Genomic DNA, 17,181 nt, shown 5'->3' on the forward strand with positions numbered 1-17,181 from the left:
CCGGAATTCTTACTGGTTGGTAGGTGATCAAATACTTATGTCATGCAATAAAATGCAAATTAATTACTTAAAAATCATACAAAATGATTTTCTGGATTTTTGTTTTAGATTTCGTCTTTCACAGTTGAAGTGTACCTATGATAAAAAGTACAGACCTCTACATGCTTTGTAAGTAGGAAAACCCTGAAAATCGGCAGTGTATCAAATACTTGTTCTCCCCACTGTATATTGCTTTATTATACTTTAAATATGCATAAGTTATCTTAGATAACTGAGGTGGTTCCCTCCAGAATCCCTTCCGTCGGTTTAAACTTGATTACGTTCGCCCTGGATAGAGCTCTACAGAGGTTCAGTTTAACATGGTAGCATTTTGCTCTAGTCTAGGAGAGGTAAATGCAGCCTTCCAACAGGGGGAAGGCCAGCATTGGGGTCCAAGGTTTTCTTCTGGGTATTTTGTTGTTTTTAGCAGTTTTTTATTTTCTTTATATTTTATTACTCTGACCTTTCAGCACACTAGCCATGTGATCGTACTAACATTCATTTCTGATTACTATGACTAATTCAAATACTCTAGGCTCCACATGCTTTATCAGCTGGAACGTGAAAGGAATTAACCAGGTGGTCAAGTGTAGCCATGATAAACTAAAGAGAGGATGGGTAGACCAAATAGTTCACTCCAACTTTGGTGCTAAGGCCAGAGGGGCAGCCATCTTTATCAGGAAAGGCACCCCGTTTGTCTCCTCCAAAGAAATTTCAGATACTAATGGCAGATATATTATAGTGATGGGGAAATTGTTTAGCACACTGGTTATTCTGACTAACCTCTATGGCCCTAATTGGGATGAAGCTCAATTTTACTCTGACCTCATCGCAACACCTCCCGACCTTAACTCTCATCATTTGATATTGGGCGGAGAGTTCAATTGTGTATTGCATCCAAGTCTAGACAGATCCAGACCGAAGCCCAACAATATGATTTCAAAATCAGGAGCAGTAATCAACTCATTTCTAGAATCCTATAATTTTTCTGATCAATGCAGGAGGAGCAATCCCACTGCTAAACAGTACTCCTTTTTCTCTCCAGTACACCGCTCATACTCTAGGATTGACTTTTTCCTGCTGGACAATAGAATAATTCCTTTTGTAACTAATAGCCAATATCACAGCATCGTTATCTCAGACCATAGCCCTGTCCAGCTAGATATTCGCTTTCCGGACAGAACTGTGTCACAATGCGCGTGGCGACTTGACAAACTACTATCCTGTAGTGCCTTTAAAAAATACATATCAGATCAACTGCACCTCTGACGTGTCTCACTCTACTGTGTGGTAGTCGTTAAAAGCATTTCTAAGGGGCCGAATTATTTCATACACAGCGTATGACAACAAACAGCACACCTACACTTATCGGAGCCACACTACCGTTCAAAAGTTTGCCGTCACTTAGAAATGTCCTTGTTTTTGAAAGAAAAGCACATTCTTTGTCCATCCAGTTTGAGCTGTTCTTTGAGGGGAGTAGTACACAGCGTTGTCCGAGATCTTCAGTTTCTTGGCAATTTCCCGCATGGAATAGCTTTCATTTCTCAGAACAAAAATAGACTGACGAGTTTCGGAAGAAAGGGCTTTGTTTCTGTCCATCCTGTAATCGAACCCACAAATGCTGATGCTCCAGATACTCAACTAGTCTAAAGAAGGCCAGTTTTATTGCTTCGTTAATCAGAAAAACCATTTCAGCTGTGCTAACATAATTGCAAAAGGGTTTTCTAATGATCAATTAGCCTTTTGAAATGATAAACGTGGATTAGCTAACACAACGTGCCATTGGAACACAGGAGTGATGGTTGCTGATAATGGGCCTCTGTACGCCTGTGTAGATATTCCATTATAAATCAGCCGTTTCCAGGTACAATAGTCATTTACAACATTAACAATGTCGACACTGTATTCCTGATCAATTTGATATTATTTTAACGGGCCTAAATGTATTTTCTTTAAAAAACAAGGACAGTTCTAAGTGGCCCCAAACTATGGAACGGCAGTGTACCTCAACTCATTCTAGATGTGGACAACAGATATGCCTCTTCTCCGACTACTGATGCACCAATCGGAATTTGACAATCTTTCCACCAAACAAACGGAGCAGCTTCTGTTTAAGTCGAGGCGAAAATTCTATGAACACGGAGAGAAAGCTGGCAAGTTGTTATCTCACCAGCTTCGACAATCCGCTGCTAACAGCACCATACCTGAAATATGTGTTGCAGCTGATTTAACTTCTACTAATCCCAAAGAAATCAACAATCAATTTAAGCAATTGTATTCTGCTCTTTACTCGTCAGAGGCTCTTCCTGACACATCTCGTATGCATGCATTTCTAGACAATCTGGACATCCCAGGTCTCAACTCAGATGAACAAACCAAAACGGATGCCTCAATAAGTGATAATGAACCTACTCTGGCAATCCAGTCCATGCAGAGCGGTAAAAGCCCCTGGGCCTGATGGCTTCCCTATTGAATTTTATAAAGCATTCTCCTCTAAATTATCCCCTATCCTCTGCTAGTCAGGAACTGCCACAGACACTTACTCATGCGACTATTTCGGTTTTGCTTAAAAAAAGACAAGAATCCCTAGACTGTGGCTCACACCGCCGTAAAAGCCTTTTGTGCTGCGATTATAAAATTCTCAATAAGGTCCTCTTGCACCCTTTAGAGAGAGTGATGCCAAATATAATTAGCTCTGACTAAACCGGATTTATCTCAAGTAGGCAATCTTTATATAATATGCGCCGGCTATTTAATATTCTTTATTCTACCCACTCAACTCTACAGTCAGAGGTTGTCATCTCTCTTGATGCTGAAAAGGCTTTCGACCGGGTTGAGTGGGAATATCCATTTACAGTACTAGAGAGATTTGGTTTGGTCCGTTATTCCTTTCCTGGATTAAGATTTTGTACTCGTCCCCAGTGGCATCTGTTCGCACCAACAATGTTACCTCCAGCTACTTCCCTCTCCACAGGGGGGCCAGGCAGGGTTGCTGTTTATCCCCTTTCCTGTTTGATATGGCTATTGAGCCTCTTGCTATCGCCCTGTGGGCGGAGGAGAGGATTAAGGGAATATTAAGGGGCAACATAACTCACAAGGTGTCCTTATATGCAGACAATCTTCTTTTATACATCTCTAACCCTGTGGATTTTATACCCTCTCTCTTGGACATGGTACAAGGTTTTGGGACATTCTCTGGTCTCGATGCTACCTCCTCTCCTTGGTAGAGCAACATGCTCAATGCCTGTGTATTCCAGGGAAGATACAACAATGCAACAAATACATTGATCATCTCAGCAAGGTTTTACCCGTGATCGTGGAGCTGGGGGGGAAGTGGAACTAAAATGTAGCAGAGATGTACAGTAGTTGAAATAAACATCTGCATTTTGAAAGAGTATTTTTATCATTATTTTATTAACAAAAGCATAAAGATGTTGATGAACAAATACTGTACAGTATATGCTTATCCGACATTGTGCGGTTGCAAGAGGTTCGGAGCTAGAAATGTTACTTTAGAGCACTTGATACATTGCAAGTTGGGGGGATTTTTTGTTTTACACCTAGCCGAGCTATTAGACTATCCTTTTTTAAATAAATGGAGGTATGAAGAGTCTATTGTCTTGTAAATAGCCCATCATGGAAACCTTGTTTGCAGAATTCACAGCCTGCTACGCTTGTGAAAAACAAAATGCCTCCAGCTGTCCATCCCTACTGTAAATAATAAAGCATCTGTACAAATACAAATATATGATTGAATTCTTTTTTTTTTTTAAACACATACCTTTCAATTTTATACTAACAGGTGGTTGCCATGGTGAACAATCCAATAATAATTGGTATGACACGGCTCTCGGAACTCACTAAATGCAAATACTTGCAGATCAATAAAATGTCCCTGCGGATCTAATAAAAATTTAGAGGATTGGAGGATTCTAAATTAATATCTAAAGGGACTTTTATACAATGATATTGCAGGTTTAATAATTAATGAATATATTTGTAGGGGTTGATGCATTTTTCGTTGGGGCAAATCTGCTCTGTGATATTGAGTTAGAAATGTAAAACCTTACATGCAAAATGTAAGCCACTAAGAGGCCTTTATATAATTATAATGCAGGGTTAATAATAATAATAATAATTGTTGGATAACAGTTCGGCTTGAAGTCGTGCACAATTCATTCATTTAGGTAAAGACACATTAGCGCCTTGGGACCCAAAAACATAATCGTCCCTCTAACTCCCCCTTGCGGTGGTCTGGAGCAGTGATTCCCAAATCAAATAGTCCCGTAACCCTTCAAACAGTCAACCTCCAGCTGCGTACCCCCTCTAGCACCAGGGTCAGCACCAGGGTCAGCGCACTCTCAAATGTTGTTTTTTGCCATCATTGTAAGCCTGCCACACACACACTATACATGTATTAAACATAAGAATGAGTGTGAGTTTTTGTCACAACCTGGCTTGTGGGACGTGACAAAGAGCTCTTATAGGACCAGGGCACAAATAATAATAATCAATAATTTTGCTATTTATTAAAAATTGTGAATAAATCACCACGGGTTAATGAGAAGGGTGTGTTTGAAAGGATGCACATAACTCTGCAATGTTGGGTTGTATTGGGGAGATTCTCAGTCTTAAATCATTTTCCACACACAGTCTGTTTTCATGCCAGTGAAAGTCGAGAATCCACTCTCACATACACTACCGTTCAAAAGTTTGGTGTCACTTAGAAATGTCCTTTATTATCCATTAAAATAACATCAAATGGATCAGAAATACAGTGTAGACATTGTTAATGATGTAAATGACTATTGTAGATGGAAACAGATGATTTTTAATGGAATATCTACATAGGTGTACAGAGGCCCATTATCAGCTGATACTCAACCAGTCTAAAGAAAGACAGTTTCATTGCTTCTTTAATCAGCGCAACAGTTTTCAGCTGTGCTAATATAATTGCAAAAGGGTTTTCTGATGATACATTTTATGATAAACTTGGATTAGCTAACACAACGTGCCATTGGAACACAGGAGTGATGGTTGCTGATAATGGGCCTCTGTACACCTATGTAGATATTCCAGAAAAAAAATCAGCCATTTCCAGCTACAATATTCATTTACAACATTAACAATGTGTACACTGTATTTCTGATCAATTTGATGTTATTTTAATGAACAAAAATGTATCTTTTCTTTCAAAAACAAGGACATTTCTAAGTGACCCCAAACTTTTGAATGGAAGTGTAGGTACGTGGTTGCAAAGGGCATCAGTGTCTTAACAGCGCGATTTGCCAAGGTAGGATACTCTGAGTGCAGTCCGATCCAGAAATCTGGCAGTGGCTTCTGATTAAATCAAATTTTCACAGAACCGCTTGTTGCAATTTCAATGAGGTTCTCTTTTTCAGATATCGGTAAGTAGACTGGAGGCAGGGCATGGAAGGGATAACAAATCCAGTTTGTGTCATCCGTTTCGGTAAGTACCTGCGTAATTGCACACCCAACTCACTCAGGTGCTTCGCTATATCACATTTGACATTGTCTGTAATCTTGAGTTCATTTGCACACAAACAATCATACAACGATGGAAGGACCTCTGTGTTGTCCTTCTTAATGCAGACAGAGGGGAGCTCCATCTTCTTAATCATAGTCTCAATATTGTCCCGCACATTAAATATAGTTGCGGAGAGTCCCTGTAATCCTAGATTCAGATCATTCAAGTGAGAAAAAACATCACCCAGATAGGCCAATTGTGTGAGAAACTCGTCAGCATGCAAGCGGTCAGACAAGTGAAAATTTACATGCACCGGATGTAGCCAGGTATTCATCAGAACTGCACTGTGAGTGGCCTGCAGTCCCAGGTCTGGGTTGTGTCCCAAATGGCACTCTATTCCATTTATAGTGCACAAGGACCCTAGTAAAAAGCACTATAAAGGGAACAGGGTGCCATTTGGTATACATCCCTGTTCTGCCCACTTAGCAAGACAAGCTGAATCAGCTGGCCTAAAAAACCACAAAGTACTGTAAATGCTGACTAGCCTGCTCCAGTGGCGTAGGCAAAAATTGCTGTGTGGCAAGTGAAAATTTGTGTAATCACATTGCATCATTTAACACATAACACAGAATAAATGCGACCAAGAAACACCACAAATTTCCCTTGGGAAACAAGCCCGTTATTAGGCCATTTGCCAAGTGGGCAGCACAACTATACAAGTTACAACCGCTTACAACCCCTCTGTCAAAACTGGATGGCTTCCGTTTTGCAAGCTCAGACCCAACTTTGCTATTTTGTGATTATTTTGTTCTTTATTTTTACTATTTTTTCACAAAATGTATCCGCTAATATTTCTTACAACCAACAACAAATCTTGACCATCAGATCGGCAGTTACTTACCCCAATTCCGGCTTCTACTTAGACTCATCTGCCCTGGGCTCTTTCTGTAATTCCAACCCAATTTTCGGGCTACCCAAGAGGAAATGCCGGTGTTACAGAGGCAAGAGAGGGGGATCCTGGTAAGATTAAGGCAAAGGGAAAACCGGCCACCTCTTCCTTCCATTCTACTGGCTAAGTCTTTCCATAAGATGGATGACCTCCGATCGTGGATTTTCCACCAACGGAACTCTCGGAACTCCAATATTCTTTGCTTTTCGGAAACATGTCTCTCAGACAAGATACGTCTATGGATCCTCCATTCACCGGGTGGACAGGACAGTGGAGTTGTGGAAATTGAAGGGGGGAGGGGTTTGCCTCTTCATCAACTCCAACTGGTGTGCTAACTCCAGCACGGTGGAAGTGTCAACTCACTGTTCACCCTTCTTGGAATACCTGATGGTCAAAAACCGACCCTTCTACCTCCCGAGGGAGTTTTCAGCTGTTATCGTGACTGCTGTATACATTCTACCTCAGGACAATAAAAATAACAAGCTGGCGCTTAATGAACTGTACATGGCTATAAACAAACAGGAATCCCTACATCAAGTGGCTGCCTTTCTGGTTGCCGGCAATTTTAATTTGGCGTCCCTAAGACACGTGATACCCAACTTCCATCAACACGTCTCCAATGCCACTAGGGGCGATAAAGTCCGAGACAACTGCTACTCTACCTACAAGCAAGCATACAAGGCCCTCCCTCGTCCGCCATTCGGCAAATCAGATCATGACTCCGTACTCTTCATTAGCAAATGCAGAGGGGGTTGGCAGTACAAGAAGGCCCGCTATGACCTCCGCAGAGTCACCAAATGAGCAAAAGGAGCATATAGGAATAAAGTGAAATTATATTACACAGGCTCCGACGCCCAACGTATGTGGCCGGGGCTAGAGTCCATTACGGATTACAAAGGAAGACCCAACCGTGATCTGTCTCTCTACCAGACAAACTCAATGCACACTTTGACAACAACATTGAGCTGGATGTGAGGGCCGTCACCGACTCAGAGGACTGGGTGATATCGCCCTCCGAGGCAGATGTGAGAAGGGTCTTTAAATCAGGTCAACACCCGCAAGGCCGCGGGCCCCGACGGTAGTCCAGGGTGCACTCTCAGAGCATGAACAGATCAGCTGGCAGGCATATTCACGGTTTTCAACCTCTCCTTGTCCCAGTCTGTAATCCCCACATGTTTTAAAGTGACCACAATCATCCCTGTTCCGAAGAACTCTAAGGCTTCATGCCACAATGATTACCGCCCTGTAGCACTCACTTCTGTAATCTGAAGTGCTTTGAGTGGCTGGTATCCCAACCACCCTAGACCAACTCCAATTTGCATACCGCCCCAATAGATCCATAGATGACGCAATCTCAATTGCTCTCCACACTGCCCTCACCCACCTAGATAGGCATTCCTCTTATGTGAGAATGCTGTTCATTGACTACAGCTTAGTGTTCAACACCATTATTTCCTCCAAGCTTAGGACTCTGGGTCTGAACACCTCCCTCTGCAACTTGATCCTGTACTACCTGACGGGTCGACCCCAGGTGGTGAAGGTAGGCAACATCACCTCCACCATGCTGACCCTTAACACAAGGGCCCCACAGGGGTGTGTTCTTAGTCCCCTCCTGTACTACCTGTTCACGACTGTGTGGACATGCACGACTCCAACATCATCATCAAGTTTACTGACGACACGACGGTGGTAGGCCTGATCACCGGCAATGGTGAGTCAGCCTACAGGGAGGTCTGTGACCTAGCAGTGTGGTGCCAGAGCAACAACTTCTCCCTCAACATCAGCAAGACCAAGGAGCTGATCGTGGACTACAGGAAACGGGGGGCGAGCACGTCCCCATCCACATCAACAGGGTGGCAGTGGAGCAGGTAGACAGCTTCAAGTTCCTCTGTGTCCAAATCACTAAAGACTTAAAATGATCCAAATACACACGCACAGTCGTGAAGAAGGCTCGACAGGGCCTCTCCCCCTCAGGAGGTTGAAAAAGTTTGTCATGGTCCCTCAAATCCTGAAAAGGTTCTACAGCTGTACCACAGAGCATATTGACTGGCTGCATCACTGCTTGGTATGGCAATAGCACTGCCCTCGATCGCATGGCGCTACGCTACAGAGGGTTGTGCGGACAGCCTAGTACATCACTGGGGCCGAGTTCCCTGCCATCCAGGACCTCTATATCAGGCGGTGTGAAAAGAAGGCCCAGAAAATTGTCAAAGACCCCAACCGCACACTATTTTCTGTGCTGCCACACGGCAAGAAGTAGCGGTCAGTGGTGACCTGTCATCCAGGGCTTGTTTTGGGCCCCATCTGTTTAGCTAAATATAAATAAAACAATATAATTGCTTTTGTTTGTTTCTTTGTTGTCCGTCTTGGCATTAATGTGTGTCACATTAGTTTGCAAACAATGTAAAAAAAAAAAAAGATTTATTGAGTTATTAAAGTTAATACAATACAAACATGGTCTCTTTTTTGTTTTCTGGAGTAAGGGAGCTCCAAAATGCAGGTGTTTCAGCCTAGCTCAGTGCTTTCTGTGGTGGTTGGGCAGGCAGCGGAAAATACGGAGCATATGGGTTGGTAATGTTCTCTAGTTGCGCCGTGATTGGATCAGTGTTCTGTCACTACGTAATGGCAACAGCTCCGGGGAGAGCTCGAAAATTCAAGCCCCTTGGGTGCTGCCAGAGTTACATTAGAAGTGCCCATCCAAGAAGGCTCAAGGTCATTGGCAACAGATACAATTATGTGAAATCACGTTATACCTACCATAGCATAGATTGGACTAATCATGTCAACATCATACTCTCTAAACCTTAGCTAGCAAACTAGAAAAGCAGTCGTCATCATGAATCATGTCGACAATTTACTGGCAAATCCTTGTTCAATCCTTGTCATATGAAGAGAAATTCTAGATAAAATGTATCGGCGCTCCTTGGCCATTAACATTACACAACAAGGAAATCACAAATTCAACAATGAAGGAATCGGTGGCTAACTGTAAGCTTTGCAAAGCAATCACTAGCCTGCTTCAGTGGAGTGGGTGTGTGGTCCAAGTCTGGGTTTAAGGGTCTCTTTTTTTTCAAGCTTAAAAGGCTAAACATTCACATACAACACCATGGGCCAGAAAAGGTTGAATACATTGGACAATGCAGTTAATTCAGCATGACTTCTGCCACGTTCAAAACAACTGGAAACTCTGAAATGGGAAATCTCAGTAATCTCAGAAAAAAACGAGCTCCGACTGGGAAAATACATTTTAAACAGTCATCCAACTCGGAATTCCAAGTCGGGAACTCGGACCTCTTTCTAGAGCTGCGACCTGAAGATCACTAACATCATGATTCAACATAGTTTTTTTCCAAAGTTCCCAGCACCATAAATCCAGAGAATGACAGACTTTGATGACAAAGTTTGATGACAACATTTGCCCACAAGAAGGACTGCCGCGTCCAAAAATGTATTGTATGCTGCTGCATAATCACGTAATATGCCAGGGAGATATGTATACTGTAGCTAAGAAAGTAATACTAAGTGTATGTTGTGTAGTAAGCTGTTAGTAGCCCATGTGCCTCAACTTAATAATTTGGTCCCTTTTTCCCCTCCCCCCTTCCCCTCGCCTACTTTCCTGACATGGTGGTGCACATGTAGCCTATAGTCTGTTTTAGAGAAAGGTAATCATTGAATTTTGTAAGAGCTTTCATTGTCTGCTTATATGCCCCCTTTAATTATCCTACGGTTCTGACTTGGTGTACAGGTAGAATAATGTAAGAACGGCCCATGTTCTGAATGTTCTGTCGCTGTAGATTTCAAAAATGCTGAACAAATAGTTATATTGACTACGTCCGTCCTATCTCACCCATTAATGTCTTAAATCGAAATTAAGGAGTGCCTCTTATCCGCTCGCCATTCCCTTATGCCATCGTTTGTACATCTCAAGTGTCAGTCGAAACCACATTTGTTTAAGCAAGTCAACCATATCAGCTATGTTTTTTTAAAGGCAGGTAGCCAGGTGTAGGATTCACTCCATGTTCTGAAAAGAAAGCTCTGCTGTTGGGACAGCTTTATGTAGGCCCTAACAGTTTGTGGGCACCGTTTGTCACCGTTATAGTGGAATGAATGTATTGTTTAGTGTTGTGTTGTTTAGTGACTTTGCTGGCATTAATCCCCCCAAGAATTGGGGGAGTTTGCCTCACCAACATTTACATGCTAAAATCGCCACTGGTACCGATGCATCAAGTCTGACACCAACAGGCTCTTGAACAGCTTCTATCCCCAAGCAATACAACTGATAAATAGCTAACAAAATAGCTACACGGACCGAGATTACCTTGTATCTTTATTGACCTTTAATTTCAAAATGTGCACTGTCTCTATGCACTCTCACATGGCCCTACACACTCACTGTCACTCCAACACACACAAACACTCACTCCATAATTTTCTCACTCACACATAATATGCAAATACATTTATACATACTCTACACACCTGCACACCCACTCAAATGCAAGCTCTTGCTACTCTGTTTATTTTATATCCTGTTGCCTAGTCCCCTTACCCCTACCTCCATCACTCCAGTATCCCTGCACATGTAAGTATGGTATTGGAACGGACTATTTCCTGTATATGGTATGCTTACTTACTTACTTTATTGTGCATTTCATATTTCTTATTTCTCATGTGTTTTTTTCAAGTAATACATTGTTATTGATTATTGCATTGTTGCCTTCTGAGTTTGCAAGAAAGGCATTTCACTGTACTGGCGCATGTGACATTAAAACTTGAAACTTTACTGTCCGAGTCAAACACTAAACAAACATAATGAAATAGGCTACACAACATCAGAGGCGTTGCGTGAGTTCCATGTTTGGGGAAGCAGCTTAGCCCCAGCTAGAGGAAAACTTTTTTTTACATTTTAAGAGGATCCTGGAAAAAATATGCCTTTTATAAACACATTTCATGCAATTCTATGACGTATTGCATGTATGGAATCATCATCAGAATCCTTAATAATAGGCATACTACAAAAACTACAGGGTAGGCCTAATCTGCTGATACTGACAAATTAATTGAGGTAATATATACATGTAGGTAGAGTTATTAAAGTGACGATGCATAGATAATAACAGAGAGTAGCAGAAGGGTAAAGGGGGGGGGGGGGGCAATACAAATAGTCTGGGTAGCCATTTGATTAGATGTTCAGGAGTCTTAAGGCTTGTGGGTAGAAGCTGTTTAGAAGCCTCTTGGACCTAGACTTACGGCACCAAGCTCTGGTACCGCTTGCCGTGCGGTAGCAGGGCGGACAGTCTATGACTAGGGTGGCTGGATTCTTTGACACTTTTTAGGGCCTTCCTCTGACACCGCCTTGTATAGAGGTCCTGGATGGCAGGAAGCTTCGGCCATACACACTACCCTCTGTAGTGCCTTGCGGTCGGAGGCCGAGCAGTTGCCATTCCAGGCAGTGATGCAACCAGTCAGGATGCTCTCGATGGTGCAGCTGTAGAACCTTTTGAAGATCTGAGGACCCATGCCAAATATTTTCAGTTTCCTGAGGGGGAATAGGTTTGGTCGTCCCTTCTTCACGACTGTCTTGGTGTGCTTGGACCATGTTAGTTTGTTGGTGATGTGGATACCAAGGAACTTGAAGCTCTCAACCTGCTCCAATACAGCCCTGTCGATGAGAATGGGGGCATGCTCGGTTCTCATTTTCCTGTAGTCCACAATCATCTCCTTTTTCTTGATGACATTGAGGGAGAAGTTGTTGTCCTGGCACCACACGGCCAGGTCTCTGACCTCCTCCCTATAGGCTTTCTCGTTGTTGTCAGTGATCAGGCTGTTGTGTCATCGGCAAACTTAATGATGGTGTTGGAGACGTGGGAGTACAGGAAAGAACTGAGCATGCAATGCTGAGGGGCTCCCGTGTTGAGGATCAGCATGGCGGATGTGTTGTTACCTACCCTTACCACCTGGGGGCAGCCTGTCAGGAAGTCCAGGATCCAGTTGCAGAGGGAGGTGTTTAGTCCCAGGGTCCTTAGCTTATTGATGAGCTTTGAGGGCACTATGGTGTTGAACGCTGAGCTGTAGTCAATGAATAGCATTCTCACATAGGTGTTCCTTTTGTCCAGGTGGGAAAGGGCAGAGTGGAGTGCAATAGAGATTGCATCATCTGTGGATCTGTTGGGGCGGTATGCAAATTGGAGTGTGTCTAGTTTTTCCGGGATAATGGTGTAGATGTGTGCCATGATTAGCTTTTCAAAGCACTTCATGGCTACAGACGTAAGTGCTACGGGTCGGTAGTCATTTCGACAGGTTACCTTAGTGTTCTTGGGCACAGGGACTATGGTGGTCTGCTTAAAACATGTTGGTATTACAGACTCGGACAGGGAGAGGTTGAAAATGTCAGTGAAGACACTTTCCAGTTGGTCAGCGCATGCTCGCAGTACACGTCCTGGTAATCCGTCTGGCCCTGCGGCCTTGTAAAATGTTGACCTGTTTAAAGGTCTTACTCGCATCGGCTGCAGAGAATGTGATCACACAGTCGTCCGTAACAGCTGGTGCTCTCATGCATATTTCAGTGTTATTTGCCTCGAAGCGAGCATAGAAGTGGTTTAGCTCGTCTGGTAGTTTCGTGTCACTGGGCTGCTCTCGGCTGTGCTTCTTTGTAATCTGTAATGGTTTGCAAGCCCTGCCACGTCCGATGAGCGTCCGAGCCGGATCTTAGTCCTGTGTTGACACTTTGCCTGTTTGATGGTTCGCTAAGCTAAATTCCAGCTATGTTTGTTGACATCATTCTGGTTGTCATGTAAACATTTATCAGACCAAATATGTTATAACAAAACGAGGTGAAGGGATAGTTCACTCAACTGATTTAAATTGTAACTATCGTTACTCAGGGTTGACAGCTCAGACCCCCTTTCCAGGAGTTGTATTTATATTTAGCTTTTAAACTTAGGTCGCTAACTTACGTTTTGTTTTTTGTCAGCACAATCTGCTATTTTGACTGGTTTATGAAATGAGTTTGGCTGTAGATGTTTTCTGTGTGATGTTTAGATGATGAAGTTTGCATTTATCTTTTACATTACCACGCCTTCATTTCCCATCAGTACAAAACATTGTTTCGATGCTTTTCAGACAACAATACTGTTCAGACACGTTTAGACACTCAACTGTCACCAAATTGTACCCCTAATCAGCAGATGACTTCCATATTTTGATATGGTAATACGGTATGTTTGAGCATGTGTGTATTGTGTACATGTGTTTGGTTCCAACTCACCGAGCAGGTGTTTAAGAACAGCCTGGTTCTGGTCCCAGATGCTGTTAAAGGTGCTCCAGCGAGAGCGTCCATCAGGGAGGGGGTTCTTGCGGACCCAGCCCCCGCAGGCATACTGGTAGAAGTCTTGGCAGGGATCGGCGCTGCGGTCCAGGGCCTCTACGATCTTACTGGCCACCGTAATACAGGCCTCGGTCAGACACAGGCTCCGCGCTGGGTCTGGTGTCAAGGTAGAAAAACAGAATTCTGTAATGCTTTATAAAGCCTGCTGGTATAATGACTCATGATGTTGTTATAATGCATTGTCACAAGACTTTTGTCACAAGCATGTATGACCCCATAACGTCTTAATAATCATTCATAACGACACAGCTAAACACCAGCCAGATGAAATGTTGATACACAGAGAGACCATAACATATTACAAGCCGTATTATAAAGACGTAACACGTGTGTGTGTGTGCTTATGTCTGAGTGTGTGTATTTGCATGCGTGCGTGCGTGAGTGCGTGTAACCAAAAGCCTCTCACCTTTGTTGTAGCGTATGCCCAGTGTGACGGCACATCCGAACAGGGCGAGGAGAGAGGCAAGCAGCACGCCAGCCAGCACCACCTCCATCTGCGTCCTCCTGCCCAGGGGACTGAGGAGCTGGATGCCGCCCTTCCGGAAGCCAACCTGTGGAAATACATGAGTCAGAGACAGAAGAGAGGATGGGATGGGATGACATCACAAGTACCACGGACATAGGCAAGAGGGCCTCCATTCATGCAGAGCTGTGGTGGAGTTCTAACACTCCCTGCACATGTCACATATACAAATCTCCCCGTTGGAGACCGGGGTTTGATTCCTCACCCTTCCTACAGTTTTTTCCCACCTGCCTGAATATATAAAAATATATATATACATTTTAAGCCTCCATTCCTCTTTCTGAGTGACTTTCTAATGAATGAAATACCGCTATGAAGTTAATCTCGGAACCGAGAACCCAATTTTGCATGATGACTGGCCAGCTCTCGATTTGGCATTCACTCTGTCACGAGGCACTACTATGAAGTATCAATTTAGTGTAGTTTAAAAATACAATTAAACAATGACATTGTTTTGCACTTAGTAAGGGTCGATGTGGGGGTTGAACCCCGGTCTTGGGTGGGAATTAAAAATAAATACGAAATGACTAGCACTAACTTTGCTGATAGCTACTTTTTTGAGGAACAATTAACTTACTATAACTGAGATATGTAGTTGTCCCACCTATGTCACACCCTGATCGGTTTCACCTGTCTTTGTGCTTGTCTCCACCCCCCCAGGTGTCGCCCATCTTCCCCATTATCCCCTTTGCATTTATATCTGTGTTCTCTGTTTGTCTTTTGCTAGTTCGTCTTGTCTTGTCAGGTCTTACCAGCATGTTTCCCGTTTTCTCAAGTTTCTCAAGTTTCTGTTTCCTGGTTTCCCCGGTTCTGACTATTCTGCCTGCCCTGACCCCGAGCCTGCCTGCCGTTCTGTACCTTACTGACTCTGCCCTGGATTACAGACCTCTGCCTGCCCTTGACCTGTCTTTTGCCTGCCCCCTGTTTTTGTCAACAACCATCTGTGATTCTAGCTGTCTGCATCTGGGTCTTAACCTGAGTTCTGATAACCTAGCCGTCGTAAGATGAATGTACTAACTGTAAGCTGCTCTGGATAAGAGCGTCTGCTAAATTACTAAAATGTCAATTTAAAATGGGAGTAGTATACAGTATGTGACTCAGACACTGACATTAAAGTCTGAAAGACACTTCCTAATCGGATAAGCCAGGAGTATTTTTGGGTTGCACGAACATTATGATCACTTGCCTGAAAATGTAAATGAGCTATTTACACCCAGAAGTGCCATATACACTGAGTATACCAAACATTAAGACCACAGTCCTAATATTCGGTTACACAATCCATGTCTCAATTGTCTGAAGGCTTAAAAATCCTTCTTTAACCTGTCTCCTCCCCTTTGTCGACACTGATTGAAGAGGATTTAACAAGTGACATCAATAAGGGATTATAGCTGTCACCTTGATTCACCTGGTCAGTCTATGTCATGGAAAGAGCAGTGTTCCAAATGTTTTGGAATTATTTGTATTTTGGTTGTTATCAGTAAAACAATTCTCAGAGCAGACTCAACTTTCCCAACTGCCATAAATGCTATAAATTGTTTCACTTAAACAATGAGGAGGAACCAGAAATGTCAGTTTTAGGCTATTGGAATTCTTTGCCGTTTGGTTTTAACTTGTTTTATTACCTGCCCAATGGGGCAACCACAGAACAGGCTCAACTTGCTCAACTTGCTCAACAGCTCAGTTCAATTGCTATAGGCAATAAGGCAACCCTTAATGGCAATCCCTGTTACTAGCCAGGAGCGTTACCGCTGAACCACAGGCTCTGCACACATTACATACCTAAAGGTAATGTACTACTACTGTTTATCTGCAGTGATAATCAACTGAACCTTCTACACACTTTTCCTCTGACAATAATGTCCTCTTAAAAACCAGTACTGTACATCTATGTGTCACTGGGAGTATATATGATGACACTTAGTTCTGACTGTTTACAATGACATTTCAAGGACCAAATTCAAGAGAAAGCAAGAGACAGACATGACAAATCCATTGTTCACAACAACAACAACAAAAAACTATATTTTCCAACTATTTTCCCCTTTCTAGTCTTCCTTTTTTATGGTTTCCCACATAACATCATACTTTCATGAAGTATTTTCTGTTTCTCATTGTTGGGCTAATCTAACAGGAGTTTAAGCCCAGATCCTGTGTAATTATGCTCCGGGGGGAAGTTTCCCATAAGTACCTTAACCATTAGTGGGGGAAATGAAAAACTGACCCCTGATCGGCGTACAAGTCGAATTCACCCTAGTTCTATAATAACACACTGACATTGTGTGGGCTCTCCATTTTCATTGACCTCTGACCCCCACACATCAACCAATGAGCTCAGACTGACCTCCACACTGTCCGGAGACATGCCCCCATCGGCTGGGTTGTCTGCCGCCTCCTCCTCCTCAAACGTTGCGCGCTTGTAGCTGGACATCTGCATAGGGAAGAAAGGAAGAACAGAGAGTTAGCGTCAGTAATAATAGGAGAGAATTTTGAAAAAAAATAAGAGAAAGAGAGTAAGCAGTGCAGAGAAGTTACAGGACTTCACATCAGTACCGACTTGGAATGAAGGAATGTATTAGAGAAAACAACCAGGCCACCCATGAGAGAAAGGAAGAAGAATGTAAAAAGGAGAGATCCCCCTGCGGTTTCTCATCCCGGCCATTCCGTCACACTGCATTACCCCCTCTTCACACACTAAGGTGTGTGTGTGTTTAGTGATGGAAAACAGAACACAGGAGTATGTGTTTGTATGTCCTGATCTTGATGTGTTCGGTGAAACTTGCTGATGATAGTCA

General features: G+C 43.1%; 1 protein-coding gene across 2 annotated transcripts in view; it reads right to left on the reverse strand.

The window, feature by feature from the left end:
- LOC111960649 (endothelin-converting enzyme 2-like) overlaps positions 1-17,181 on the reverse strand; it is a 62,760-nt gene that overhangs the window by 21,031 nt on the left and 24,548 nt on the right. For both annotated transcript variants that reach the window (XM_023982756.2, XM_070438525.1), the window contains exons 3-5: positions 16,731-16,817; positions 14,270-14,414; positions 13,744-13,959 (exon numbers count right to left, since the gene is read on the reverse strand). In XM_023982756.2, the coding sequence (XP_023838524.1) occupies positions 13,744-13,959; positions 14,270-14,414; positions 16,731-16,817 (448 nt within the window). The remainder of the gene's footprint in view (positions 1-13,743; positions 13,960-14,269; positions 14,415-16,730; positions 16,818-17,181) is intronic.

Source organism: Salvelinus sp. IW2-2015, linkage group LG4p (assembly GCF_002910315.2).
Source record: "Salvelinus sp. IW2-2015 linkage group LG4p, ASM291031v2, whole genome shotgun sequence".
In the NCBI taxonomy this organism is placed as follows: Eukaryota; Metazoa; Chordata; class Actinopteri; order Salmoniformes; family Salmonidae; genus Salvelinus; species Salvelinus sp. IW2-2015.